Below are 27,814 nucleotides of genomic sequence, written 5' to 3' on the forward strand. Positions count from 1 at the left end.
GGAGGGGGCAGGGGGAGCATTGTCTTGGATCAAATACCAGGGCTGGGGCCAAAGCTGCTGCCACTACTGCAGTCACCTGCCTGTAGCCAGGGTGGTTCAACCTGGCTTGTGAAACAGTGGAGGGAGTGCCTGGCAGGGGAGCACAGGAGAGTCTTTACAGTACCATAAAAGCGTATGAGGGGAAGCATACAATGCAGGAGGGAGCACAGGAGTGACCACATAGTAGAGGGGGAAGACAATAGTGCAGGGGAGACTGCACACAGCAGGCCAGCTGCTGTGGTTCTGGCCCCACATAAAGTAAGCAGCAATGTGGGTGGCAGAGGGGAAAGTGGGGCAAATGGCAGAAGGGGGCTGGTGGTAGGAGAGCCAAGCCCTGCGCAGGTGCGGGGGAGGTACAGGAGACAGAGGGTCAGACATCAAAAAGACAAGCAGCAGGAAAACGGGAAGCTGGTGGAGAGGCACTGGAAGGAAGAAGGAGAGGAGGCAGACAGGAAGATTCCAAAGACTGCAGACACTGGGGGGAGGGCAAGGGACAGGGGGGTGCACACACCAAGGGGACAGGTGCTGGAGGGTGCAGGCAGCAGGGGGTACAAATAATGGGCGTGCAGGCTGGGGGAACAAGGGAAGGGGGTCAAGCCACCTACCCCACTGCTGCTTTCTCTGATGCTTGCCCCTCTGCTGCTGCTTTCCCTGCTACAGTAATGGAGGAAAATCTACGATAATTCACCAATAATTCAATTCTATATACAGAAAATTATAACAAATTTATAATTTTCCATGTATAGGTTCTAATTACTTGTCATTTATTACATTACTGTTTTATTTGTTTCATGGAAAAGAAACTCACCAAAGTAATATTTGATCATCGTCAGTGTGGAAAACAACAAGGAATATAGTAGTTCATTCCAAGAAGGGTTTTGAGATGTGTTAACTTGGGACTTCATAGTTTCACAGTTGGTAGGGTCAGAAGGGACCTAACCAGATCATCAAGTCCGACCCCCTGCCATGGGCAGGAAAGAATGCTGGGGTCAAATGACCCCAGCTAAGTGATTAACTAGCTTCCTTTTGAAGATCCCCAGGGTAGAAGTGAGCACCACTTCCCTTGGAAGTTGTTTCCAGATCTGAGCCACCCTGACTATGAAATAGTGCTTCCTGATGTCTAGCCTGAACCTACTCTCAGTCAACTTGTGGCCGTTATTCCTAGTTACTCCTGGTACTGCTCGGGGGAACAGGGATTCTGCCATAGCCTCTGGTCCCCCTTGGCCAGTTTGTAGATGGCCACCAGATCCCTGCTCAGCCTTCTCTTGTGGAGGCTGAACAGGTTCAGGTCCCGTAGCCTCTCCTTGTCGGGCCTGCCCTGCTGCCCCCAATCATGTGAGTGGCCCTCCTCTGGACCCTCTCAATGCTGTCCACATCCCTCCTGAAGTACAGTGCCCAGAACTGGATGCAGTACTCCAACTGCAGCCTGACGAATGTGGCATAGAGGGGGATCACCTCCTTGGACCTGCTCGTGATGCATCTGTGGATGCATGACCAGGTGTAGCTAGCTTTCCTGACTGTGTCCTCACATTGGCTGCCCATATTCATCCTGGAATCAATAATGACTCCAAGTTCCTTTTCTGCCTCTGTGCTGATGAGAAGGGAGTTCCCCAGCCTGTAGGTATGCTGCTGGTTCTTCCTCCCCACGTGCAATACTTTGCACTTGTCAGTATTGAATCCCATCCTATTCTCATCCATCCACCCCTGTAACCTGTCCAGATCTAATTGTAGCAAAAGGTACTACATGTTAATCTTTGGAATTTCAACAAGTTATTCCACTGCGTATAATGAAGATGACTCAGGAATTAATTCATGCCATCTTTCTACAGGTCTATGCCCCCAGTTGACCTGTTCCAGTGAAATTAATAAATTTCACCTTCCCCCACTTCTTTTCAGCTGTTGGGAAGTTTGGTTAGACCAGCTGACGATAGCCACTTCTTCAGCAGATGGAATGAGGACGGTGCAGATATGATAGGACTATTCCAACAGGCCTTCCTTGTGCCTGAAAATGTTTGAGTGTGCATGTGCACATGTGCCTGACAGGGGCTGCTCTTTCTCTCAGTTAACCAACTGAGGAGGTAAAAGATGAAAATAGTTGACTGGCTGTCATGCCTCATTCTTAATTAATAGCCTTCCCAAGTGTATGAGAACCGTCTTGCTGCTTGAGCACATCAATTTACATTCCAATAAATCATTCACCCCACATTCAGCGATACCACTGTGAACTGATTTCCAGTGTTGCCATATTTTCCCCAGTACATATGATAATGTTTCTTTAAACTGCAAGAAACAAATAGGTTAAATGTCATTGGAAATAATTGTAACAGGATAGCATGTACTGTAGCTTAAGTTGTGTTCCAACTTCCATTCTGATCTTTGCTTGGGTCTGTTTTAACTTCCTCTAATTCTTTTTTCAGATAACATTTTAATCTTAAAAATAATATTTAGGTTTTTTTTTAAATAGAGTAAAATTGCTTTAGATATTTCTCTAAATAACTACATTTTGCAATAAGACAGCCAAACTAGCACTAAAAATAGAAGATTCAAACCTAGTTTGCTTTGGAGATCTCAGTGGACACATCTACATGAGATGCTTTCGGTGGAGTAGACTAATTAACTCCACAGTAAACATCTCAGCATCTACCTGTGCAGCCCTATTAACCTGCAGGAAACTAATGAACTCCACAGCAGTTTAGTACTTGTAAATGAAGTACTATCCTTCTGCAAAGCCTTTTTGTGAGCAGCAGAGCTCATACTGGTGCTGACCCAGCTGGCTGGGGCACAAGGGTGCTTCAGTGTGAGGGCTTCAAAGTCAGAATGGTTTCCCATATTGAGGTACTCTGAAATATTTTATGCTCAAACAATCAAAACTACAGCTGCTAAATAGTTTATAAACATTTCTATATCTTTATATCTTTCTATATCTCAGTAGCTGCTTAAAGGGTTTGAAGTTCTTTAAATTACTTTAAACTATTAAGGAAGTCTAATTTGCTTAATCCTTCTAAGTCTTTATTATGACTTACACACTTCAAACTGTTTAAGCCTGTCCACATCCTTAAAACATTTTGGACAGTTTATTTAACTTGAAGACTTTCAGATAAGGGAAAGGAAGAAGGCTTGCTCCTGAGCTAGACAAAAAGAGGAACAACCCACTACACATGGTGGAGAATGCAGGGATTCTAAGTTTAACTCCAGCAATTTATCCACATTTATCAGCTAGGGGATAGAGTGTTACTGTTTCTCCCCTCCTGCAAGAGTAAGTTGCTGACAAAGTGGCAATGCCCTTTTGAGGTCCTGCAGAAGGTAGACAAGTTAAATTATGAAGTCTGCCTAGTAGGCAAATGGCGGGGTTCACGGTTGCATCACATCAACCTGCTAAAGTCCTGGAGGGCCTGAGAAGCCTGTATGGTCTGTACATGTGTTTTGGTCCTATGCAGCCTGAACTTAAAAAAGGAATTCATATTACAGATGGATGCATTGCAGCAAGGCTTAGGGGCTGTTCTCTGCCAGGAGTTTAAAGATGGAGAACACCCCATCCTGTATCTCAGCAGGAAGCACCTCCCTGGGAGCAAAAATATACTATGATAGAAAAGGATTCTCTAGCAATTAAATGGGCAGTTTAGGCCCTCTATTATTACCTTCTAGGGGACTGAATTCTTTTGGTCACTGACCGCATATGCCCTTTTAGCGGGGCCTAATGCTATGCGGAAGGCCAACCCCAGTTTGACAAGATAGTATTTGTCCCTGCAGCCTTTCGATTTTTCATTACAGTACCACCCTGACACTGTACATGCAAATGCAAAGTTCTTGTTCTAAGGGAAGGGGGGGGAAGAAATGTGGGGGGAATTAAAACATGGAAGAGTGTATCATGGGCTCCATTCTTGGGGAGGTATGTAACAAGGTGCATGGCTCAGGGGCTGCAGCCCAACTGCAGGATGTTAGAGGGTCATAGCCTGCCTGCCTGCCTGAGAGCACTGAAGCAGCTGATAAGGATGATTGCCTGGCCCTAGAGCAAGTTAAAAGTTCCCAGAGAGATAATGTTGGGGAGGAGGGAAATGAGAAGAAAGGCAATGGTGCAGCACTGTGGTGAAGCCCTTACCTTGGATAGATGAGGTAGAGGGGAATTTTGTTGATGTTTTGTTATTCTGTTTAGTTTAAGGTAAGAAAAGGGGAAGGCTGGCTCCTGGGCTTAGCTAAAAGAGGAACAACCCGCTATAATTGTATATAATTATTTTAAATTATATAAAGTTATAAACTGTATAAAGCTTTATCATTTATAATGTCAAAAATTATGAAGTCTTATAATGATAAGTTATACAATTAAGGACCCTGGGCTCTTGCAACATTAATTCAGCTACTCTGCATGCTTTTAATATTTTGTACCTTTTCTTCTTTGTTAAATGTAAATCTTACCATATTGTTGTTGGATATTAGGGCAAACAATAGTATATACAATATATAGAATCTGGCATTAGGCTGATATTTATAACTTTGAATTTTTTGACTTTTCAAATTCTGGATTTTCAAACTAATTTTTAAAAGCCTAGCTGTTTGCATGATCTTAAAAAGGTGTTACTAATAATACTAGCATTAGGATTCCTTCAGGATAGAGTAGGTGCTACTTTATTTTAGCCTCATATTCCTTTACAGTCTGTTTTGAAAGTACTTCCCCTGCTATATACTAACTTCAGGAATGCTTCATGTTGCATTTATTATACTGGTTGTGATAACACTAGGCACTGTATAAATTAAACCATCTTAATTTGTTAGTGCAAGGTTTCTAAAATATAATATAAATCCGGGATGGCTTGGATTTTCATTTAGGACCTTATTCTTAAAGTGCCATGCAAGTCAATAAAGAAATCATTACACTGGAATTGGTGAGCTTTATATAAAAAAAATCTGTGATCAAACCCAAATTATTCTCAAGAATAAAATAAAACTGTTAAGTTTTCAGGTTAAATTACAATATACAATACACTTTCATAATGTTAAGAGAAACAGAGGATGGCAAAAGGAAAAAAAAAAAGCAAAAGAGAAAACGTGATTGGGATGAAGGCAGGCCAAATGGATAACTTGAAAGAACTGAACACCTGCCTTGTCTGAACTGTTAATCTGAAAAATATGTTGGAAATTCTTAAGGCAGGTGGCACTAATTCATCTAGTTGAGGCATGTGCATTTATCAATAGTGGATTCTTCATGCAGGGGTCACAAAAAGTAAGTAATATTTTTTCCTTCAGTTCAGCAGTTTTGTGGTATCTGTATTTTTTACAAAAAAATCTGTATTAGGATATCCTCATGTATTTGCTCTCATATGTAAGTTGCAAGTGATAAGAAAATTGTGTCTGACATATTTAAAATGGAAAAGAAGGGAAAAAAATGTCAGTGTTATCAAACTCTTTTCAGGAGAAAGCTGAACTCCTGAATGACTACTTTGCTTCAGTATTTCACCAGGCCAAGCAGAAAATCATGCCAGGTAGGGTACAGAATGGGCATAGTAGGAATGCCTTCCTACTATTGCTGTAGAACTGGTGCATGATCAATTAAAAAAAATAGACATATATAAGTTAGCAGGATCAGATGGACTTCATCCAAGAGTGCTGAAGGAGCTGGCTGAAGTAACTATGGAACCTCGGGCAAAACTTTTCCAAAGCTCGTGGCGCTCTGGAGAGATCCCTGAGGACTGGAAGAGGGCCAATGTTGTGCCCATCTACAAGAAGGGAAGGAAAGAGGACCTAGGTAACTGTAAGAAAATTAACCTAACTTCTATCCCAGGGAAAATCCTGGGAAAAAATTCATTAAGGAGTCTAAGTGTGATAAGTTTGCAGAAGGTAGGATTCTGAACAACAGCCAGCATGGCTTTGTCATGGGCAGGTCTTGTCTTATCACCCTCATCTCCTTCTACGGCCAGGTAACTCGCCACCTGGATAAGAGAGAGGAGGTTGACATTGTATACATTAACTACCAAAAGGCCTTTGATCTGGTATCCCATGATGTTCTTATGAGAAAATTAGAGGATTGCAGGCTTAACTGTGTGACAGTTAGGTGGGTAGGAAGCTGGCTGTGGGGTAGGACCCAGAGAGTTCTAATGAACAGATCTGTGTCATCCTGGCGAGACGTGGCCAGTGGTGTCCCTCAGGGGCTCTGCTTGGTCCACTGCTTTTCAACATCTTTATCATTGATTTGGATGTGGGGATGAAGAGCTCACTGGCCAAGTTCTTAGATGACACCAAGTTATGGGGAAGCATGGTCACACTTGAAGTTAGGCTGCAGATACAGGCGGACCTAGACAGGCAAGCAAATTGGGTGGATCGGAACCAGACAAAGTTCAGCATTGAAAAATGTAAAGTGCTCCACCTGGGGATGAACAATCCCCTACACACCTACAGGTTTGGCAGTGCCAAATTGACTAACACCATGAATGAAAGGGACCTAAGGGTAATAATAGACCACAGTATGAATATGAAACAGCAGTGTGATGCTGTAGCCAGCAGGGAAAAATAATACTCTGCATCAATCAATGCATCTCCAGCAAAATCAAGGATGTGATTCTTCCACTTTATTCAGCATTGGTGAGACCAGAGCTGGAATACTGCGTCCAGTTCTGAGCACCACACTTTAACAAGGACATGAAAAAGCTTGACAGAGTCCAGAGAAGAGCCACCCATATGATCAGAGACTTGCACAGCAAGCCATATGAGGAAAGGCTAAAGGACGAGCCTAAAAAAAAAAAAGAGAAGGCTGAGATGAGACTTGGCAGCACCTTACTGCTACATCAGGGGAATACATCAATAGGTCAGCGAACAACTGTTCACCAGAGCACCCTTGGGGAAAAATAGGAGTAATGGCCACAAATACCTGAAAGACCATTTCTGGTTCAACATTAGGGAAAACTTCTTCACAGTTAGGGTGTCCAGACTCCAGAGGTGCTGCAATCACCTACCCTGGAAATCTTCAAGAGAAGACTGGATGGTCAACTTCCTGGGGTCATCTGACCCCCAGTTGTATTTCCTGCCTAGTACAGGGGTGGCTGGACCTGGTGATCTTCTGAGGTCCCTTCCAGCCTTACAATCTATAAAACTTGAAAATGCAAATTAAGCATTTCCTAGCTAAGAACTGAAACTAAGTATAAAATATTTTTGTATTTTGTCCTATAACCTACTTTATTTAAGCACATTAAAATAGACTTGCTGAGTTCAACAATTTTAATAGTGAAGTCATTAGGCAAATCATTGTCATTAGGCAAAAGTCATTAGGGTTGTCATTCTTTGCAAATGTCAGAAAAGACAGCTAGTAGGTTGTCACAAAGAGGTATTATAGGAATAAAAGTACTGACATAAATGAAACTCCTACTTTGTATGAGGGCCTGTAGACAATGAACTTGAATCTTTCCAAACATTGATTAATTAGTTAAGCACACTTTAATACACTTAGGAAATAAGTTAATATTTTACTGAGTTTTACAGGTGGGTAAACTGGAAAAAGTCACTTCACTTCTGTCACAACATTCAGTGATCATTAGTGATCTTTTCCAGTGACCTTAAACATTTTAGCTTCATTGCCATTCTTGGAACCAAAGTAAATACAAGTGCTCTATTCCTGATCACTTGTGAAAGTGTCGTCAAAGTGAAGAGAAGCAATACTTCAGTATGTTGTCCTGCTCAGCTAAACTATATCCTAGTGGCCTAGTCATGTCTCAGTCATAGTTTCATAGTTTCATAGATTTAGGGTCGGAAGGGACCTAGTAGATCTTCTAGCCCGACCCCCCGCCAGGGCAGGAGAACAACAAAACCCCCAAAACAAGAAACGGGACTCAAATGAGTCCAGCCAGGTAGGCAGCCAGCCTCTTCTTAAAGACCCCCAGGGTAGGGGCCAGCACCACTTCCCTTGGAAGTTGGTTCCAGCTCCTAGCCGCCCTAACTGTGAAGTAGTTTTTGCGGATGTCCAATCTATACCTCCTCTCCATCAACTTGTGCCCATTACTCCTTGTTATGCCAGCGGGCGCTAGGGGAAACAGCGTCTCCCCCAAACCCTTCTGGTCCCCCCTAGTGAGTTTATAGACGGTCACCAGGTCCCCCCTCAGCCTTCTCTTGTGGAGGCTGAATAGGTTCAGGTCCCGCAGTCTCTCACTGTAGGGTCTGCCCTGTTGTCCCCGGATCATGCGGGTGGCCCTCCTCTGGACCCTCTCCATGTTGTCCACATCCCTCTTGAAATGGGGCGCACCAAACTGGACACAATACTCCAGCTGTGGCCTGACCAGCGTCGCGTAGAGGGGGAGGATCACCTCCTTGGCTCTACTCGAGATGCACCTGTGGATGCACGACAAGGTCCGGTTAGCCCTGCCAACCATGACCTCGCATTGTCGGCCCATGTTCATCTTGGAGTCCTTTTGGAATATCTTCTTTAATCTTTTTTCTGTTGTGGAAAATGGGAGTTAGATGCCCAGATACGTTTAGTATCAGGCCTACAGTTCCTTTAAAAGCCAAAGAGGGATTTTTTCTTCTTTTTTGTGGGACAGAGGGGATTCTATATCTATTGGATACCTCCCAAATCTTCCAGAATAAGCAGGCTCACTGACCCTTGAAGATTTAAATTAACTTTCTTCCCAGGTCCTTTAAAAAGGGGCCTCATGACATTTTTTTCCATATAAAATGTCATGTGTTTTTTTTTCTAGGAACATTTTTCTCTTGCATACCTGAAATGGGAAATTCAATAGCTGAATCCAGCTCTGTTCTAATTCACAAGCTTTTTAACATACAGATGTTAAAAAGTAAAACATCTACATAAAAGCTGCCAAAGGCAACTTAAAGTTTAGGTGTCAAAAGGCAACATGATAAACATATTTGCTCCGGCATTCAAGACCAAAATGAGTAGTTACCACTTTAGTTGCCAAATCTCCTAGTTATTTTGCAGTGTCATTCATAAATAACTGCAGGTTAACACAGGAACTTCTTCCCTAAGGGAATGTCTGGACTTTCAGGCTGCTTTGGCAGAAGGTGCTTGTTCTGAGCAAAGAGTGTTTAAAGGCCAACAATCCAATATCCAACTATATGAGTAGGCTCAATGGCAGTTCTGCTGTACCTGTAGTTCCTACTCTGTATCTATGAAAGATATTGTAATATCAACACAAAGAAGGCATTGATTAATATGGTGGCTATAGCAGTTATATTGTTCAGTGTTTTCAATATAATAATGGATTTTTTTTTCAATTTATGTTTAGACCTAGTGGTTTCAATAGGACTATTTGCAGGGTATGATACTCAGGGTATACAGAGACATGACAACTGTAGACATCAAAGGACACCCGTGTAAGCTGCTGTGATGCTTTAGTCACCTCTGTAAGTGCAATTTTTGTTTCATTCAGTGTTAAAAGTTAGCACAAGTTAGCTACCTTTCACTGCTACATGATCATACAACTGTCACAGTTACAAAATAACAGCTTCTGCACTGTTCTGAGTAGCAGTCCCCCCTCCCCTTTTAAATTATGTTTGTCCAAACCGTCAGTGGGTTATATCGGCTGCTGGACACAGCTCCATTGGCTTCAGTGTAACTATCAATTTTAGCTAGGAGAATATAGCAAAAGAAAGAAACGTAGCAGAATTTGAGTGATTTACTTTAAGTGAAAAATTCAAGATAAGCGTGAATGGCTTATTAGGAGGTTCCTATTTAGAAGTCAGCCTGTTACTCAGAGCACAGTATCACTTAAAAATAATAGTGCCCAAACTTTTTTGTCCTGCAGGCTGGATGGGGAATATCAGATCCATCTGCTTGACAGCCCAACCCTGATGCATCTGCTGGGTGGCAGGGATGGGGAGCAGCCCAGTCCCAGTCCAGATGCATGGGGTAGAGAAACCCCAATCCTGATGTGGAGGGAGAGGGTGGGGCGGCAGCCCGGCCCTAATCCAGACATGCAGGGCAAGGTGGGACAGAGCACCCCTGATCTGGACCGTTGGGGGCTGTGGGCAGTGGGATGGAATGGTCCTAATCCAGACATGCTGGGGAGGGTGGTGGAGAGCAGCCCAGGCTTGGGTGAGTAAGGTGGAGTAGCTCTGTCTAGATGGGTGAAGCAGGCAGGGAACAGCCCAGCCCTGATGCCACTGTGCAGCAATGGTTCAGGCAAGCAGGGCTGCCAACCCCTCAGGATTGCCCTGAAGTCTGCAGGACTTAGATATAAATCTCCTAGAGACTGCTGAGAGTCACACAGGAGATAAATGATAGGAAATCCATTAAAATAAATGTTAAATGTTGAATTCAATCTATACAGTAGTCCAGTTGTTTTTTTACAAGTAATAGTAATGTGCATTTGCCTTCTGGACAAAGTCTACGCTATGGCATTATGTCATGTGATGAAACAGAATTCAGAGTTAGCAACCGTATGGACAAGGCTGGATGCTGACACATAGAGCTTCCCTACTCGCCACCTGCCAATTTTTTTACAACCCATGGGGATCTCCATGGACCAGATGTTGTGGCTCCATGGGCCAGATTTGGCCCATGAGCTGGAGGTTGAGCACCCCTGCTTTACAATAATAAATGCTTGTCTTTTTTATAAATGTTCAGATGTTGACTATGTGTTTGCTACCTTAACAGGCAAATGGTGAGCATTTCTTCTTTGCCTGTGTCTAATCTGTGTAGTCACAAGCAAAGTTACTCAAATTCTAGCTGCATGTCAAGACATGAAAATTTGAGAGCTTTGGATTGGGGAGGGGGGTACATAGATTTTTATTAGTGTTAACCAAACCTGTTCAATCATGTAAAAAAGTGTACCAGGAAAATGGAAGCATGAAAGTCACTTTTTTCATCTTACAAAGAATCTTTTCCCAAAGTGTGCTTATTTCATTTCAGAGAAAATCAGACAGGATGGAATCACATTACCTGCTACCCACAACTAACCATGCACAGTCCCCAGAATGCCCAGACATTCTAAGGTAATGCCAAACAGATGGTATTTCTGGGAATGGTTTTGCAACATCTAACCACAATCTGCATTTCTACCATGCCAACATCACTCCAAGAAGTATCGTTTTAAATAGGACAGTCCTGGGACTGCAGTAAGAAACTTTCCAATGCCCTCTATATTTTGGATCTACAACCAAATATTTTAAGATTCTCTTTGATAGAACTATGAGAAAACCAGGTAAAATTATGTCAGGGGTTGGTCTGAGAACAATACACACGTTGCTCCCATTAACGTCTGAATACCAGAATAAAACAGCAGTAACTCCACTGCAGTTGGTGAAGTCATAGGGATATAAAACCAGCATAAGAGATCTAGGTCCAGGACACTTAATATATAATTTTTTTTGATTATCTGCTGCCTGCTTTTGTGCTTGAGTTGGAGGGAGGGGAAACTTGTGGTGCTACAGTAATTAATGAAAATGGGTAAGGACTGTATTTTGTCCTTCAGCTATCAGAACACAGACAATAAGAAAATACATTAGGGAACTCAAGCGATAAACTCACCTGGGTACAGTTGCTTTGTTGGGGCACTGAGTTGTGCATTTTTTGAAACTCTGTAAGCGACATCTGATCCTTTTGAATCCCTTCTATTTGTGCAAAATCCTGCTGTTCTTGATACTCCTTCTGGTGAATTGTGAAATTCTAATGCTTTTAGCACATCAACTGGTTCAGCTGAAAAAGTAGGGGAAAAGTACAACAGATAGTTATTCACATTTCCACTTTAATTCTGCAGTCTTTAAGAAACAAATTAATTTCATTGCAAAATGCCTGCACTTCATTTAAGCATAGCAATAGCTATATCATATTTTGATTTATTGCAGGCAATTCCTAGACTAGGATAGAATTTTTTTTTCTCAACAAATAAGTAGGAGCTCATTATTTCCTTTGTCGGATAGTTAAGATCATATTTTTTTATCAGCTGACTCGTGCACTATTGAGATCTATTATTCCACCAGTATAGCAAAACCTAGAGAGTGGCAGTCACAACACACATTCCCATAAGAAATTAATTTTCATACATGGAATTGTTTTAAAGAGCTTTTCATGTTTGTCATCCATACTCAGCTACCAAACATGATTTTCTCTCACTTATAGCACTGAAACATGTTCTGACCACCTGGGACCAAATGTGCAGACTCCTATCCAGAGATTAGAAGTGAAGGAGTTAATTCCATCCCAAATCTGTCTAGCTGTCTGCACAGATTTACATGGATGGAGCCATTGTCCTCCTGACCACACTAGAAGAAAGATGTGCTGGGGTTTTAGTCTGACAGTAAAAATCAGGAGGGGTTACCTCCAGAAAGAAGGCTAGAGGCAGTCAACTGATTAAGTAGATTTTTTTTCCTCTGGAATTTGTCTGGACTGATCCATACTTCTGATCTTTACTTGGGATTTTGGCTGAAAGATGTCCTGTGGTAAGTGTCTGGCTCTTAAAACAGCAAGGATATTCTTTGTTAACTTTTTTACTCTTCCAGAGCTGATTCAGCACCTGGTAGGTATGTGACCTCTTGCTCCAACAGCCTGTTCTACCACCTCAAATTCTGTCATTAATTCTTCTGAAACTATTGCTGTTGATAATTACTTCACAGGTATGAAAATGATGAAATACTGATTTCAGATTTTGTATCAGGCATTCCAAGATGACAGGGAAAATATCTTTGCTGTTGTCAAACATGTGGAAACCATCCCAGATAGGTCAGGAAAAGGACTTCATAAGTAAAGCCTTTAATCATTTCTAGGTAAAGGTCCAAATGCTCATTTATTACTGTGTTGCAAAAGTGCATAGGAGACCTATAAGGGCCCAGGAGCCCAGTGTGTCACACACTGTACACAGAGCAAGACAATGGTCCCTGCCTTAAAGACCATACATGCTACATAATCTAAGGTAAGGAAGGCAAATTTGTCAGCCATATCTAGCCCATAGAGGCAAGTCATCTGGCCAGTGAGGCGTCTAGTGATCTGGCCAACCCACCCCTGCAGGCTGGATTCGGCCCACAGGGCTTGTCACTTGGGCTGCTGGAGCCACTGTGTCAATGCAGCTCCAGAACCCTGACAGTTAACACGGCTACCATTCAGCCTCCTCCTGCTCTGGCCTCATGCTAAATTGACAGTTTTTAACTTCCACTCGCAACTAAAATCAGCAGCAGAGGGAAAGGGGAGAGCACGTGGCAGTTGCGTTTAAACCACCCAGTTTCCAGAGCTGCACCAACACAGTGACTCCAAAGCTAGTGATAAATGTTCTCACCACTGCTTATAGGTCTTCTGGCCAAATTCATATCTGGACCACAGGCCAAATTAGTTTGACACTCTGGTCTTAAAACTTAATACATTCATAAATCAAACCTAGGTTGTAACTGCCCTGTGACTGCTGGCTGACATGAAATTATTTTAGAATCTAAATCCAGGTCTTAAGCAAGTGTCAACACAACAAAAACCACTCTTGCAATCTTCACTCTTTGGCACTCCCACTTGCTATCACAGTAGGGCCAAGTATTGAATGGCAAAGAATGAACTATTTTTCCTTCAGTAGAGGGAGTGGGGTGAAGTCCCTTACATTACACTGCCCCTGCTGAATCTTTCTAGGTGAAAGTAGGACAGGGAATCTGGCGCTCTTCATGAGACTTGAATCACTCAATTGAAAAAAGTCCTGGAAACAGATCTTTTTAATGATCACTTTAACTATGGGACCAATCTTTGCAGTAGGCAAATCTATTCCTCCTTTTTTAAAAGACTCTTTTCAGATTAAATGACTTTCCACTGTAAAAGCTGAGCAAAGCAAATTTCAACAGAATGTAACTGCTGAAAATGTTCCTGTTCATGAAGTGTCAACAGATGGCAATTTTTATTCATTTGCTCTCTATTGACCATTCATTTCCTCAGGTCATTTATGTAATTGCAAGCCTGAAAATCACTATTTGCAAATATTCTTCTATTTGAGTGAATGATTGCCAAGAGAACATAAAAGTTTGAAAACACAGACAGAATGAAATTCTCATTAGAATAACCAAAATAAGTTTTCCCACTATTTGCACAGCTCTAGCCACTGTTTTTAAATGTCTAGAGCAATTGTGTGTCTTCAGTTCTCATTTTACTACTTCTTAGCATTTCATAAATCATTGTTATACATTCTCTATCACTAACACATGTGAGCAAACTTAAACTGTAATCCTTCATCCTAGTCAATCTATTGCACTGCCAGCATGCAGATACATAATCAAAAGCATTGAAGTTTGTGGTAAAACCCAACCTTGCATTACTCCAAAAATGGACTTTCTAAACAAAAACTTTTCCAAGGTCTCCTTAATAGAATTTATGCTTCCATCTGGAAATATATTTTTAGCAAACATTATATGTGAGCTTCTACAAGATGTTTTTTTTTAAATAACTCAGCCACTAATATTTCCATTCGGCATCAAATGAAGTCCTGAATATTTATCACAAGCAAGTATATTCTGAAAGAATCCTACAAAATACATCTCCTATAAACTGATTACATCTACCTGGAAGTTTCTAATAATTTTATTTAAATGTTCCTAAAAAATTGTTTCAAAATTGAATAATCAAATTCACAAAGACTAAAAGTATAGGCCCAAACTTTGCAAGTGCTGGGCTGTACTTTAAGAAAGGTGAGAGGTGATATATATTAATTGAGCCATCCACTTATGACACTTGAAATATCAATAATGCTCCCCTCAAAACAAGATTATTTATTATTCATAATTTATTGTTCTGCTACTTACAAAATCCCAATAAACATACATAACAATGTTCTAAATGGTCATTTACAGACTATGAATAGTCACAATTAATACTTTGCAAGCAGCCCATAGATTAAAATGTGTTTCCAGCACTTAGTTAAATAATTTCCACAGAAAAATATAGCAAAACTTATTCACAATGATTTGCAGATTGAAAAGGGTATTTTATTCAAAAGAAATATCTGAGTATCTCCAATCATTATGCATGTTTTGCCTGAAAAAGGACCCCAAACAACAAAGGAACTTTCTCTGATCTTTGAAACATTTTTGGTTGACCATCAAATTGATTGGCATCATGGAAATTACAAAACGGATTACAAAAGCAACTTTAAGAGAAGGTGATGCACCACAATGAATAAAGGAAGTTTTCCACAACCCACAATGAAATGTGTTAAACTTTGAAGTGTGTCATTCTAAGGAGATTTTCTCTTGGAAACACAATAATCATTCAGCCCTTGACCTCATGGTGAAGTCAGAGACCCTGATGCTCATCCAAGTTGGCACTCTGATCACTTTTGACTAATTCCATCATTGCATTGCTTTCTATTACATCATTAATAGGGTTCTTTTACAAAAATCTTTCTTAAAGGGTCTCTCATTCAGCACAGTAGTATTCAGGTACTGTTTCCTAGATCAGTGGTGCTCAACATTTCGGCCCCATGAGCCAGATGAATGGCACAGGACTGGTCTGTGGGCAATTGAACCCTGCTTGCCCAGGTCAGGCCAGGATCAGGTCCTAGGGCTCCGTACCACCTCTATGCACTAGATTCGGTCTCCTGGGCCCCAGATCACTCCCATGAACTGAGATCAGCCTCTGGGTCCCTACAACACCCTTGCCCAGCCCCAGGAACCAGGATCAGGGTGCAGGGCTCCACGCTGCCCTGGGCACCCAATCTAGCTCACAGGGCCACAGCCTACAGGGCTCTCCATGGATGTGTAGGGAACCCCATGGGTTGGATGACAGTGTTAGGGTCAGATCTGGATGTGGGTCAGGGGTTGAGCACTTCTGCTTTAGATAATAATGAAATGACAAAGGTTTCACTGCAATAGTAGAGTTGTGTTTGAAACATCTTCTAGGGGAAAAACCCCAAAACAAATAGCTGTTAAATCACATCATGCCATTGAATGCATGAAGTAGTAGTGTACAGGATTTGGTCCTTGGGGATGGGAATAGAAAGAGGGGTGGGGAGAAAGCAGTTACTAAACGTACATGTACAAATGACTCTTCATATGTATAAAATGGGCATGTGTCCCTCCTTTGAGACAAAATTAATTGTGCACGCAAGAATTAAGATGGCAAGTCTTAAAATGCGATTGCTTGTTTGTCACAGTGCATTGGCAAAAGAAGTCATAGATTCTGCAAATGGATCCATTCACACAGAACTTTATGGCCACAATGAACCCCCACTTGGACTAAAGAACCACAGACAAACAGATGAGAATCAGATTAGAATCCAAAGATGCCCCACTAGATCAAAGGTCAACCCTGTGTTTGTTACAACATGGAGTCCTCCTAAGTCCTAGACTGAATTGAAAAAGCAGGTTTCCAGTTGCTGGGTGCTGAGCAATGGAGAACCCATACACAGAGATACTTCATCCCACTAAACATCACTGTTAAGATCTCGGCTGCACATCTGCCCCTCTCAGGAGCAGGATATTGCCGAGAGACACTAGTTCTCTTCCTCTGTGTATGTTAGTGAGTATTGCACACCTGAAACTAGAAAAAATAGTTTTGTGCTTTAGAGATTTCTGGTATGACATGGAGGCTTAAGGGCCTCTTCTTAAGGAGAGAGTCAAAAACAGTCTTGAAATATACATGAATATCATGCTGCCTTTTAAGTTGCTTTAAAGTGATGATGTTAGGCATAATATAGATGCTCAATGTCCTAAAAAGAGAAGCCAAGGAACAAAATTTTCTTAAAGAATAGTATCTTTAGAGTAAAAACATTTTTGTATTTCAAATATTTAAATTTACAAGGTTAAATCTTGTAAATCTGCTTAAATCTGCTCTTGGTTATTAATATAATTTTGAAATAACTCCACTTATTTTGGTGAATCTCTTCAAATTTACACCAGTGTAAGTAAGAACAGAATTTGGTCCACAGTAGTCCATACTGAATTTAATATTTGAAGCATGTTTGATTATCTCTTGCTTTTGAGGCCTGTCCTACACTGGAGAAACAAACACCTATACACCAAAAACTGAAAAAAAAATCAATGGCACAAAAGGATTTAGTAAAGGTGTTTTATTTTTGGTCACCATTTTCAACCCTAGACTTTTGGGACACTTTTACATGTGCTCTGTGGGTAAGGGTGGGGGCGTACTTTAATTAGAACAGTTCCTAGAGCAGCTCTAATTAAAGCACCACATCATCTCCTATATCAGCATCCCCACACTTCAAAATGGCAGTAGGGGCACCTGAATTAAAGCTCATTTGATATGGGAGGTTGATACATGGGACATGAGAGGTTGCTGGAGTGCAGTAATTACCATGCTCCAGCACACTGCTCTGATGCACTTTAATTATAGCGAGTGTACAGACACCCTTTTTCCCCCAAAATATTACAGTGACTTATTAGATCTTGTACAATAATAACCAGTATATTTTACTTAAAAATTAAATGCAATTATTTTTGAAAAGTGACTAAAGAAGGGAAGCATGATTCCAATGTTGGCCCACGTTGATCCCTTTATTCACAAGTGAAAGATGCATTGCCTTCCATCAACTTCTACACAGCATGAATTTAGAATTAAGTATGTGGCCTGTATTATATCATTAATACTACAACACTACCCATGCCATTCTCATTTAGAAGCAGGTTCTTATATTGTGATTTAGATTGCATAGTACCTTACTCTGTAAGCAGTAACAGTGATTGAGGTGGGAGTCTCCCTTGAATTGAGTAATCAGTGGTGGTAAGGGTGGAACATTATAGCTCATAATAGGTATTATTTTATATCACCATAAATATGCAACATTCTTTTGATACAAATCCAAGAGTCCATTCCCTCACTGCTCTCCTGCTTAATATAAAGCCTAGAGTCAGTTAGTGTGTCTACATGTGCAACTAATCTGGGAGCAGCTTACTCCAGAGTAAATTAGTCTAGGGTAAACTTTTCCAGGTACGTGTCTACATGAGAAAATATACAGGAGCAGATTTGCTGCTAATGGCAGCAATCTGCTCCCACCCCCATCGGCCCTACACCAACCCCCTGCAGCAGCCAGAGGGAACTCTAGGCACCCCCTCGGTGGTAGCACAGGGGTTGGCAGGGAACACAGTCAGCAGACAGCCCTCAGGAGCTGCCGGCTGCCAGGGTGGACTGCGCCATTACAGTCTGGATAGGGACAATGTTCCTCTGCCCTGGCAGCAGGAAGCTCCCAGGCCCCCTCTCCATGATTAAAATCACAATGGCATGGCCAGGGATGGAAGATCTTTATCTCCCAGCCTGATCTCTACAGTCACGGGGCCCGGGTTAGGAGATCCTCATTTCCCAGCCTGAGCTGTGGTAGCTTCTCTCCCAGTGCTGAAGAAGAATCTCCCAGTGCTGGCCCCATGACCACAGAGCTGGTGCTAGGTGAGAAGGATCTCATAGGCTAGGCCCTGCAACTGCAAGGCTTGGGCTGGAAGATAAGGCTCTCCCAGCCCTGGCCACACAATCACAGAGTGGGGGCTGGGAGCTCCCTCTTGCTCTAACAGCCTGCTGCTGGGGCAAGGGATATTGTCTCCACTCGGGCTCTGGTGGCAGAGCTCACCCTGGCAACAGGCAGCTCATGTGGGCAGGGAGCAATCTCTCACCCCTTGCTGCCTGGCTGATGAGGAGCAATCTTGAGTTTGTTTTTCTCCTTTGTGGATTTTGCAATAACTGAAGACTCCTTGAAAGCTTCAATGGGTACGTCTACATGTGCCAATTTAAGGTGCATTAGCCATTTTTAAGGCGCATTAGGGCATGGGTCTACGTGTGTGCACCCTTAATGCACCTTAAAAATGGCAATTTTAGGCTATTCGCACCTAAATCTGATATCTCCAGGTATCAAATTTAGGCACAAATAGCTAAAGTGTCTTAACACATGTGTAGATGCACTAAGGTACATTAACGCTGTGTATGTCAACTGAATTGGAACTAACTTTGTCCCAAATTGGTCTGCACACAGCGTTAATGCGCCTTAGCTTGTGCACCTGTAGACCTTAATGTGCATTACAAAAATGCACATAAAGTTTAGGCATGCATAAAAGCATCTGTAGACAAGCCCAATGAAAACAAGATATGGCTGTTCCCATTTTGGATCAACATTGCATATTACATTTTTTTCTTCCCACCATGGTATATCAAATCATTTAAATCAGCCATTTCAAAGATGGTAGTACTAAATCATCTAAGACAGAATTATTTCAGAGATCACTTCTCTGCCTATGCCCCATCACCTTATCTGCATTCAGAAGGAAGACTTCAGACATCAGTCCTCAAGGTGGAATATTCCAGGGCTGACAATAAAATGATTTTGGTTGCAAAATGCAGGCTCTGGAATTCATTTCTGAATTAATTTGTGTCAGAAGTTGCTCTGAGTCTGAACCATTCAAATAAAAAATTAATCTTGTTAAGTACCTAATAAAATGTAGGTTAACCTTTAGGCTGTTGTCTCAAGTTTTCTTACACAACTGGAGACAATATAGTTCCTATTTAGGGAGAAGTAGAAGATTATCTTAATCTAAACTGTGCACAAGACTCAGGCACCCTGATGAAAAGCATCTTTTAAATGAAGATTAAATAGGAAAAAAAGCATATACTTTACAGATATGTAAAAATCAATAGAAGCTGAAGGACAAGTTTTTCAATATCTGCTTGCACTTGACGTACAAATGGAAAAGCTATTTTGATTTTCCTCCTACTATACTGTTATTCAGCAACAGTATTTTTACAGCAATTGAAAAAGTACAAATTAATAGGAGATGCCCATTTCTAAATATGGTTTACAATTCAAGCTCAGTAACCCATGAATTTCATTTATCCCTGCAGTACACAATAGATTAACTCAAAATGCAATTACAATAACTGGGGATTTGTTCACTGTAAACTAAATACTTCATTGTAGCATCCAGCTTTATCTGTACATATTGATTTTAACCTAATGGCTTTTTAGTTGCATGTGTATGGTCTTTGACCACCTCCTAATAAGCAGGTGTCCAGAACAGGAAATCTATCATTACTATATATATATACACACTACAAATATATATGTACATATCAACTGAACACAATGTTTGATTGATATATTTACAAGTTTAAAGCAATTTGGAAGCCTACCAATGCCTCAATCACTATAATAAAACACATTCTAAATAACTATGAATTTTGGTGTTTCATTTTGGGTTTTTTATCATGGAAAATCAGAGCTCCCCCTGCCCTCTTAGTTTACCAGGATGCAGGTCCAACTGTGGCTATCCCACCACTGCTTTATGGTGCTAAGCAGCCCTGATAGGCTGGTGTCCTGCCAATGCCGGTACCCTTCACTCCTGACCCACAGACCCACTGCTCCTCACTCCTAGGCCCCCAACGTATAAGGAAGGGAGTGAGTGTACGGGGAAGGCAGGGAGCACAGGTGACACAATGGTGGAGCTCACATGCCCCCTGAGTTTTCTGTACCCACAGTGGGGTGCAGGGCTGCAGTCAGGCCAGACCAGCTCCAGAGCAGCCACCTCCATAACCCAGTGAGCAGGACCCGGTGTGTGAAGGAGTGCTGCACCACAACGGTGAGGTGCAAAAGCAGCAGTGGCACAGAGTAGTGTCCCTCTCCACGCCCCCTCCACGTTGCTGGCCAGGTAGGGTGTGGCTTGCCTTGGTGGTGAAAGCCATGGAGGTGGCACCTGCCTGGAGCTGGTCCTGCCCGGTTCCAGCCCTGTACACTTCTGTGGGTGCAGAAATCATGAGGCACACATGTGCCCCCTGCTTGTGTCCCCTCCCTCTTCCCAACACATGGCCTGTACCCCCTCCCTCCCCTAGACTTACCTGGAGAGAGCTGTGGGAACTGTTCATCCCTGCCTGGCTGCCATGTGTAAGTGCGTGTGCATGTGGCACCCCTCACCTCTGATTGCCCTCCTCCCACTCCCTGCAACCCCAAGCAGCCCTTTGCAGGCTAGAACTTGCTTTCCCATGTTTTTCTCCTTTAAACGAGAAAATCTGCATTTTCTCCATTAAAGAAGAATATCTGCTATTTTCCGCGGCAAGAAGAAACCTGGATCCCTGGTAACGAGATAAACTTAGTATTTTTTTAATTATGTATGCACTCAAGGATAGTTATAATTGTTCACATTTTAGAAACTGAAAACTTTATATATAAATAGTCATTCCTATTAATCTATGTACTGATGATTATCACCAATAAAGGATTTAGGCACCTTTATTCAAAATTGCAATTGAAAGCCATTCCACTGTTCTTGGAAACAGTGAATGTAATCTTCTACCCCAAGAGACCATTCTAGAAACTGGATCCTATGTGGCTATGTCTGTAGCGCTGCCTTACATGCCAAAGCAATGGAAAGGGTGAGACACATTTCTGCCCATAACTTTACCCTTTGGTTAGCTCCTAGCTCAGTTTGCTACTTACACACTCTGCCCATAAGCTGTGTAGGGAGCCTAAGCAGCTAACAGAGAAATCTAGATTCCCCTCTGGAGCCCAGAAACCTAAAAGTTAGGCACTGTGGTACTTAAAGTTATCCAAGTCCTTTATTAAATGTAGCTTAAATGCATCATAAAAGTAAAAATAGATAATATAGTTAACCCATTTCACAGAATGGGGAAATGAGCCATAGAAAAATTAATTTGCAAGATTTAAAACTGACATCTAAACTATCTAACTGAAGTGAGCGCACGTCATCTCTGGTAATTGGCTTCCACATCTTGATCCCTAAATATGAAGTTAGGAGATTATATTTTGGTACTTGGGTTTGAAAATTTTGCTGGTGGTATCTATTTATAGAGGCAAGATACAATCACTTAAGTGTTTTGTCATGTATGTTTCCTTTAAAAGAACATAGATAGCAAAGATAAGGGCTGATGAGGTTTCAAGGCATGGGTAAACCAATATTGTAGATGGCTGATATTTGATGGGTATAAACAAAACTACAATGATCTAGATGCATACTGGAATGCTTTAAATTATTTATGAAGAACTGATTATTTTGCTAACGACTCCATTTTTTTAAATGCACTCAAATTAGCCAACCTCTATTTCTGCTATTGGGAATTTGACCTTTGATTTCATTAGCAGCAGTTAGGGCAACACAGATCTCCTGATAATCCTACTTCAGGTTCAAGTGATACTTTAAAGACAATCAAAACACTTCACCTAGTGTTTGACTCATTTTAGATGGCCATCAATATATATTTGTATCTCTTTTCTCTAAGTCTGTAATGCCCCTTCAGTTTAAAAAAAGAAAGAAAGCAAGAAAAAATGCACAACTCAATGGGCATAGTGTAGTCAATGAGAGATTTGCCTGTGTATTACAAGATCAGATCCTTAGTGGAATTTACCTGAAGCCTGGTTATTTCTACAAAATTCTGTGAAACTGAGAGCTACCTTTTAAGTTTTCATTATTAATCCACATCCATGATACACTAACTGTGCAGTAGCCTAATAATATTGTGCAATAGCATGTCATAGCCCAAACAGTGCTCATACACTACTGCACAGTATTATTAGGCTACTGTGTAGAAGCATCACTAAAAAGGCATTCACTGATGCTACTGCACAGTAACTCCAGTTATTGTGCATTTATTTTGTACTTGACTATGCAAGCACATTTAATGTAGTACAGTAACCACTGCACATTAATGAACATGTAGCCTACATGTTGAGATTGGGTAGTGAAACCCCAAATAATCTGACTTCTTCATTAATGCAATACAAACTTCTTTTACATGTAATATGTACGTTATTTTGTAATACTATTATCTGCTTATCAGCCTTCATTAAAATTGAGCCTGTATTGATTGTGAGTGATTTTGGGTTGCTTTCCCTAGTTTTACACCACTTTAACATCAGGTCAGATCTACCCTAATATAAATGTGAACAGTTCCATTGAAGTTATATGATGATTGACAGCATATCAGGATCTGGCTCTCTGCTGACTTCTGTTGAGTTATTCCAGGTTTGTACCATAGTAATGGAAGATATTTTAGAGTGATGAGCTCTTTTTACCAAATGAGCTAAACATGTCCTTTGTAGAGATAGCAGGTCTTGGAGACAGTATTTTCAAAAGTGATATTTTGAGGCCAGCAGAACAGATATGAAATTCCTGGAATACCGTGTCCCTGTTACCAAACCAAAAAAGACGGTAACCAGAAGATGATGATCACCACAGCAAGAAACGTCTCGTCCCTGCCACTAATAAGAAATGTGGCCACTACTTAAACATGGGGAAGGTAGACCGAGACTTCTTAACCCACATGCTTATAGATATACAAAGAAGGTATTTACTTAGAAACTTCTAACTTTCAAAAATTTCCTTATTATTGATTCCAGTCTTCAGGGTGGAATATTTGTACATTTTTTCAGCTACAGAAATAGAAAGTGTTTAGAAGAATTATAAGCTTCTAAAGGTGAGTGTGTTAGCTATGGTCACAGTAACTTCATTGATTTCAGTCTAGACACATCAGTTTGATCCATCTTTATGGCTTGAAAACCTGATCCTATATCCAGTGAAGTCAGTGACATACATTCCCTTGATAAAAAGGCTAGCAATCAGGCCCCAGTTAGCAGTGTTCTCTAGAATGGATAAAGTGAAGGTGTGAAACCTTGAACTTTCATCTTGATCCAAAATTATCATTAAAATATTCGGATTCCTAGACTATTTTAAGTACATCTATTGAGTCAAATCCTTTTCACCTTAAACACAAAGGAAAATTTCAATAAGCTTCAGACTTGGGTCAGGTGACCAGGATCTTGCTCATATCATATCTTCGTTACCATCCTGAACATAACTCAACAGCCATAGCAGGTTCAAGACCCGTATTTTTATAAGGCATGTCTCCATTTTTTTTTTTTTACTTGGTAACAAACACTGTGTACTCATAATAACAGTTCTGCCAAACTAACTTCTATTTCACATGTTGAATGCATTAACACTTTGACATACAGTGAAATCCCAGATCTGGAATTTATAAAGGTTTTTACAACCCCTTGTGTGTGATAACGTGCTGAAGGAACTCAAATACTGCCAACTCCTCCTAGTATTTAGTAGCAAGCTCCACCATTAATGTGCTACTTTTGCAGTTGGTAAATTTTGTATTTAAAATTTGTCAATCCCTGGCACTATGCATACAAGTTAGACTAGTTTTAATAAACGTAATTTTCCTATTTCTGCTTTATTCATCCAAAGGGCAAAACTCTATTACTCTGTGAAATCCTACATTCCTAAAGCACAGGAGAATTCTCCCAAGCTCCATTTATTTGCCTATTATCAACAAACAGTCAGAACAACAATAAACGAACAAATGTTAGGAGGACTTCTTATGAAAAGAAGAATGCCCTACTGAAAAAAAAGCAACTTCTTAATCTTACTAACAGATGGAGACCTACTATTCAACACTGTACAAAACACATCTGTAAGAGGCATAATTGTTCCAGTGTGTTTTAGGTATATATAGGAGTACCACTTCAGTACTCATGTCATAGTTCTTTTCTTATATGGCAACTTTGTTAGAATGAAGGTCCCTATTTAGAGTAGATCAAATGTGTCTGAAATGGTAAGAAAATTACCATTCTGACTCGGACATTTCCTTTACTACAATCTACAGCTGCCAAACTGTACCAGCAATTTTTCCAGACATTTATCAGAAAACATGACACAATCAAGAAAGGATTTATATTAAGGAAGATTTTCTTTAAATTGGAGAAAACAACTTCAAATGATAGCTGTGAGATATATAAATTTTGAGATAAATCACGTGCTATGTGTGTATATTCGGTATGGGTGTTTATACATAATGGAAATTGTTGTTATATTTTAAATTGTACAAAAAAAATTAAGGGAGGAAACATTAAGCCTATGTTCAGCCTGCATTGTCCCTTCAGGGCTCTCTATTATATCTCCTTGTAAATTCAATGTAGAGAACCATGCTCCGGAGAATTTACAATCCGTACTAGATGTATTTCTTTATCAGCTGCCTGAAACAAAACAGTTGTTTTGCATTTGAAATATTGCAAAAATTCTAAGTTAAGCAGAAAAACAAACATCTTCATGCAGCTGCAGCTTCATTTTGCTGGATCAGTCACTATGTACTGGGAAGACAGGACCATTTCACCTGCTGATCCCTGGGACTCAAATTTTTCAGCTGGACCACCAACAGTTATTCAAAATCTTATCAATTCCTCCTATGGTTTTATCACCTTGATTCATTTGATTATTATCAACCTTTGAAATGTGTGATCTCTTTACTTCACTGAGGGTCATGACACTATTTTTTGAGTATAGTAAATATTATATTAAAGGATCCATAAAAATACTCTGATTTCTTCATTCATCACTGACACACACACAGAATATGAGACAAGAAAAATAGAATACATTACTGATGATGAGTTCTGAGTAAAGATATATGTTTTCTATCTAAAACCAGCAAATTTGTGCAGATTAGTAATGTTCAGATGTTAAACAAGTTTCCTCTGATAAATGAATCCTGAATAGCTATATTTCCAATGAGATTGGAATTTAGATCTAGGCATTTAGAATTGAATTATATATGTTGTTTTAGGTGTGTATGGCTCCTATAGAATATTCTGCCTCATTTATGGGCCCAATTGCAGTCCTTCTGAACCCGGAGCTCCTACTAGTTTTCAAGGGAGTTTGGGGAACACAACAATCTTTGCATTTCCTAGTAAGGTAACTGAAATTAAGTGCTTACAATATTTTAGAGCAAATCCATGAATTTACTTCAACAGAAGGTCCAAAAGTTATATTCTTCAGATAGCTGCACATTCATATTTTCAGCCAGAATTCTTTATACCACTCTGTATTCTGAATAATAGCAGGGTTTCCATTTGTTTGAAGAGCTAAAGAAGTTGCTTTATTTTTTTCATTTCTTGCTCATGAAATTTAAATCAGCATCACAATAGGGCATTGATGCCAGGCCCTTAATAAAATTTATAGTGTTGAGGCTATGCCATTTGAACTAAATGAGTTTATTCATTCCAAACACTACCAACAGATTTGGAGTTAAAAGGTGAAGGGAGAGAAGGAAATCAAAGAGCATCTTTTAAAAAGTGAATTTTGTTTACTTGTACCAGGTCATGAAGCAAGAGTATTTTCTAATGAGAGTTGCTGTGGGTTTGATGGGCACTGAAGCGACAAAGTATGCCCCCTACTTTCCTAATTCAATCACTTCTCATTCCTATGGCTCTTTCTGTCTAAATGTGAGAAACTTCAGGAGCCTGTGTGGAATTTGTTCGCCTTTATTCATACTAGCAAAGTTACCTATCAGCCAAGAATTTTAGGAATTCAGTTGACTTCGCTCTAAATCAAGAAAATTGTGTTTTAAATGAAAAATAAATAATTGCTGCAAAGTTTAACACTCCAGTACAGACACTAAGTTCCTTTGCACAGTAACCGGTTATGGAAATCCAAATAAAATTAAAAAAAAACCCTAACCTAAACACAATTCCAAGGTCAATTTACATTTAATTCTGATGAAACATTGTAATATTTTGATATACTCCCAGCATTTACCATGACTTGTTCAGTATAATATTAATTATATCCCCCACCCCCGCTTTTAATCATCAATCGGTCACTCTCTTGATTTTAAGCTTCTAAATATTTCAGCTAGTATTGGAGTATATAAAAGTCAACTCAGAGATATCTATTCAGTGCTCCATCTAGGAAACTAGGTCAGATCCAGCACTCCAGTTTAGTGCAGGCAATGGAAAGACTCCTATTGACTTTAGCAACAGATTGATAGTATACTCTATTTCAGGGAAGCCAAAACAATCTGCTGATTTGCAAAGAGTTTTTAACCGAAATCAAACAGCATAAGCCAAACTTGTAACCTGTTGTTTCTCAAATTTCCTGATACCATGGGGGGGGCACACTTTTTTTTAAGCAACTCTTCACAAGGGATTTTTATTACTAAATATGTCATGCTCATAGACCCAAATCCGTTACAACTTAAAATATTCCAGTAAATACCAGGTAGCCTGAGCTGAATTGTTATCAGTGCTGCTTAGGTTCAGATTTTAATTGAATTCAACCACAACTCAAAGTTTGTCTGTCTTCATAAATTCTGTTATAATGCAAATGCTGCAAAGAACTGCCTCCAGGTCAGAGCGGACTATTGAATTTAGGGGGAAAAAAATGTCTTTGCCTGAAGTCTCCTTCCTTCAGTAACTTTAGTTTCAACAGCGTCATGAAAAGCGAAATCCTTTTATGTGCACAGGGGTTATTCATCCTTGGTGGACCTTTGTTTAACTAAGATGCATTGCAGCAAGGATAGATTTGGCCGTCTCCTGCCTCTCTGACAAACAGTACCGCCAGGGGGCAGAACTGCTGATGGTTCCCCAAAGTGGTGATCAGGTATCAGCCATGGCATGGAAACTTTGATCACCTTTCTGGGCTCCCGGCATAACTAGTGTGGACCGAGAATATGGGCAAAGGCAAAACTGCTGTCTTCAAATTACTGGCAAAAATCATCCAAAAAAAAAAAAAAGTAAAACAAAAGTGTACTCCGGGAGCATCAGACGCAGAAAAACTAGGTGAGGTTGACACAAGAAGAACCTAATTACTGGGGTGGCAAGAAGCAGCCCTTCCTTCCATGCAGCGAGGGAGTGTAATGCACTGGCAAAGTGAGTGTAAAGCACTGGCACGGTGAAGCTCCGAGCAGATCGTTTCAAATCCTAAAGTTTCAGCTCCATTGCTTGTCAGCTGGGACACCCCTCCCCCCCCCACTCTCACCCACCCACGAGAGAGTGCTGGAAGGGCTGTGTCCCGCCTGCTAAAGCTACCAGGCGGCAGTGCAGAAGCCCAGCTTTCCCGACTCGAGCCCCTGCGTGCCCCCCCCCTTTCC

General features: G+C 40.7%; 1 protein-coding gene across 2 annotated transcripts in view; it reads right to left on the reverse strand.

Annotated features, from left to right (window-relative positions):
* Positions 1-27,814, reverse strand: part of COL11A1 (collagen type XI alpha 1 chain) — a 334,641-nt gene that overhangs the window by 293,436 nt on the left and 13,391 nt on the right. For both annotated transcript variants that reach the window (XM_019501723.1, XM_019501722.1), the window contains exon 2: positions 11,504-11,671. In XM_019501723.1, the coding sequence (XP_019357268.1) occupies positions 11,504-11,671 (168 nt within the window). The remainder of the gene's footprint in view (positions 1-11,503; positions 11,672-27,814) is intronic.

The sequence above is a fragment of the Gavialis gangeticus genome, unplaced genomic scaffold, assembly GCF_001723915.1.
Source record: "Gavialis gangeticus isolate Ggan-Ray unplaced genomic scaffold, GavGan_comp1, whole genome shotgun sequence".
In the NCBI taxonomy this organism is placed as follows: Eukaryota; Metazoa; Chordata; order Crocodylia; family Gavialidae; genus Gavialis; species Gavialis gangeticus.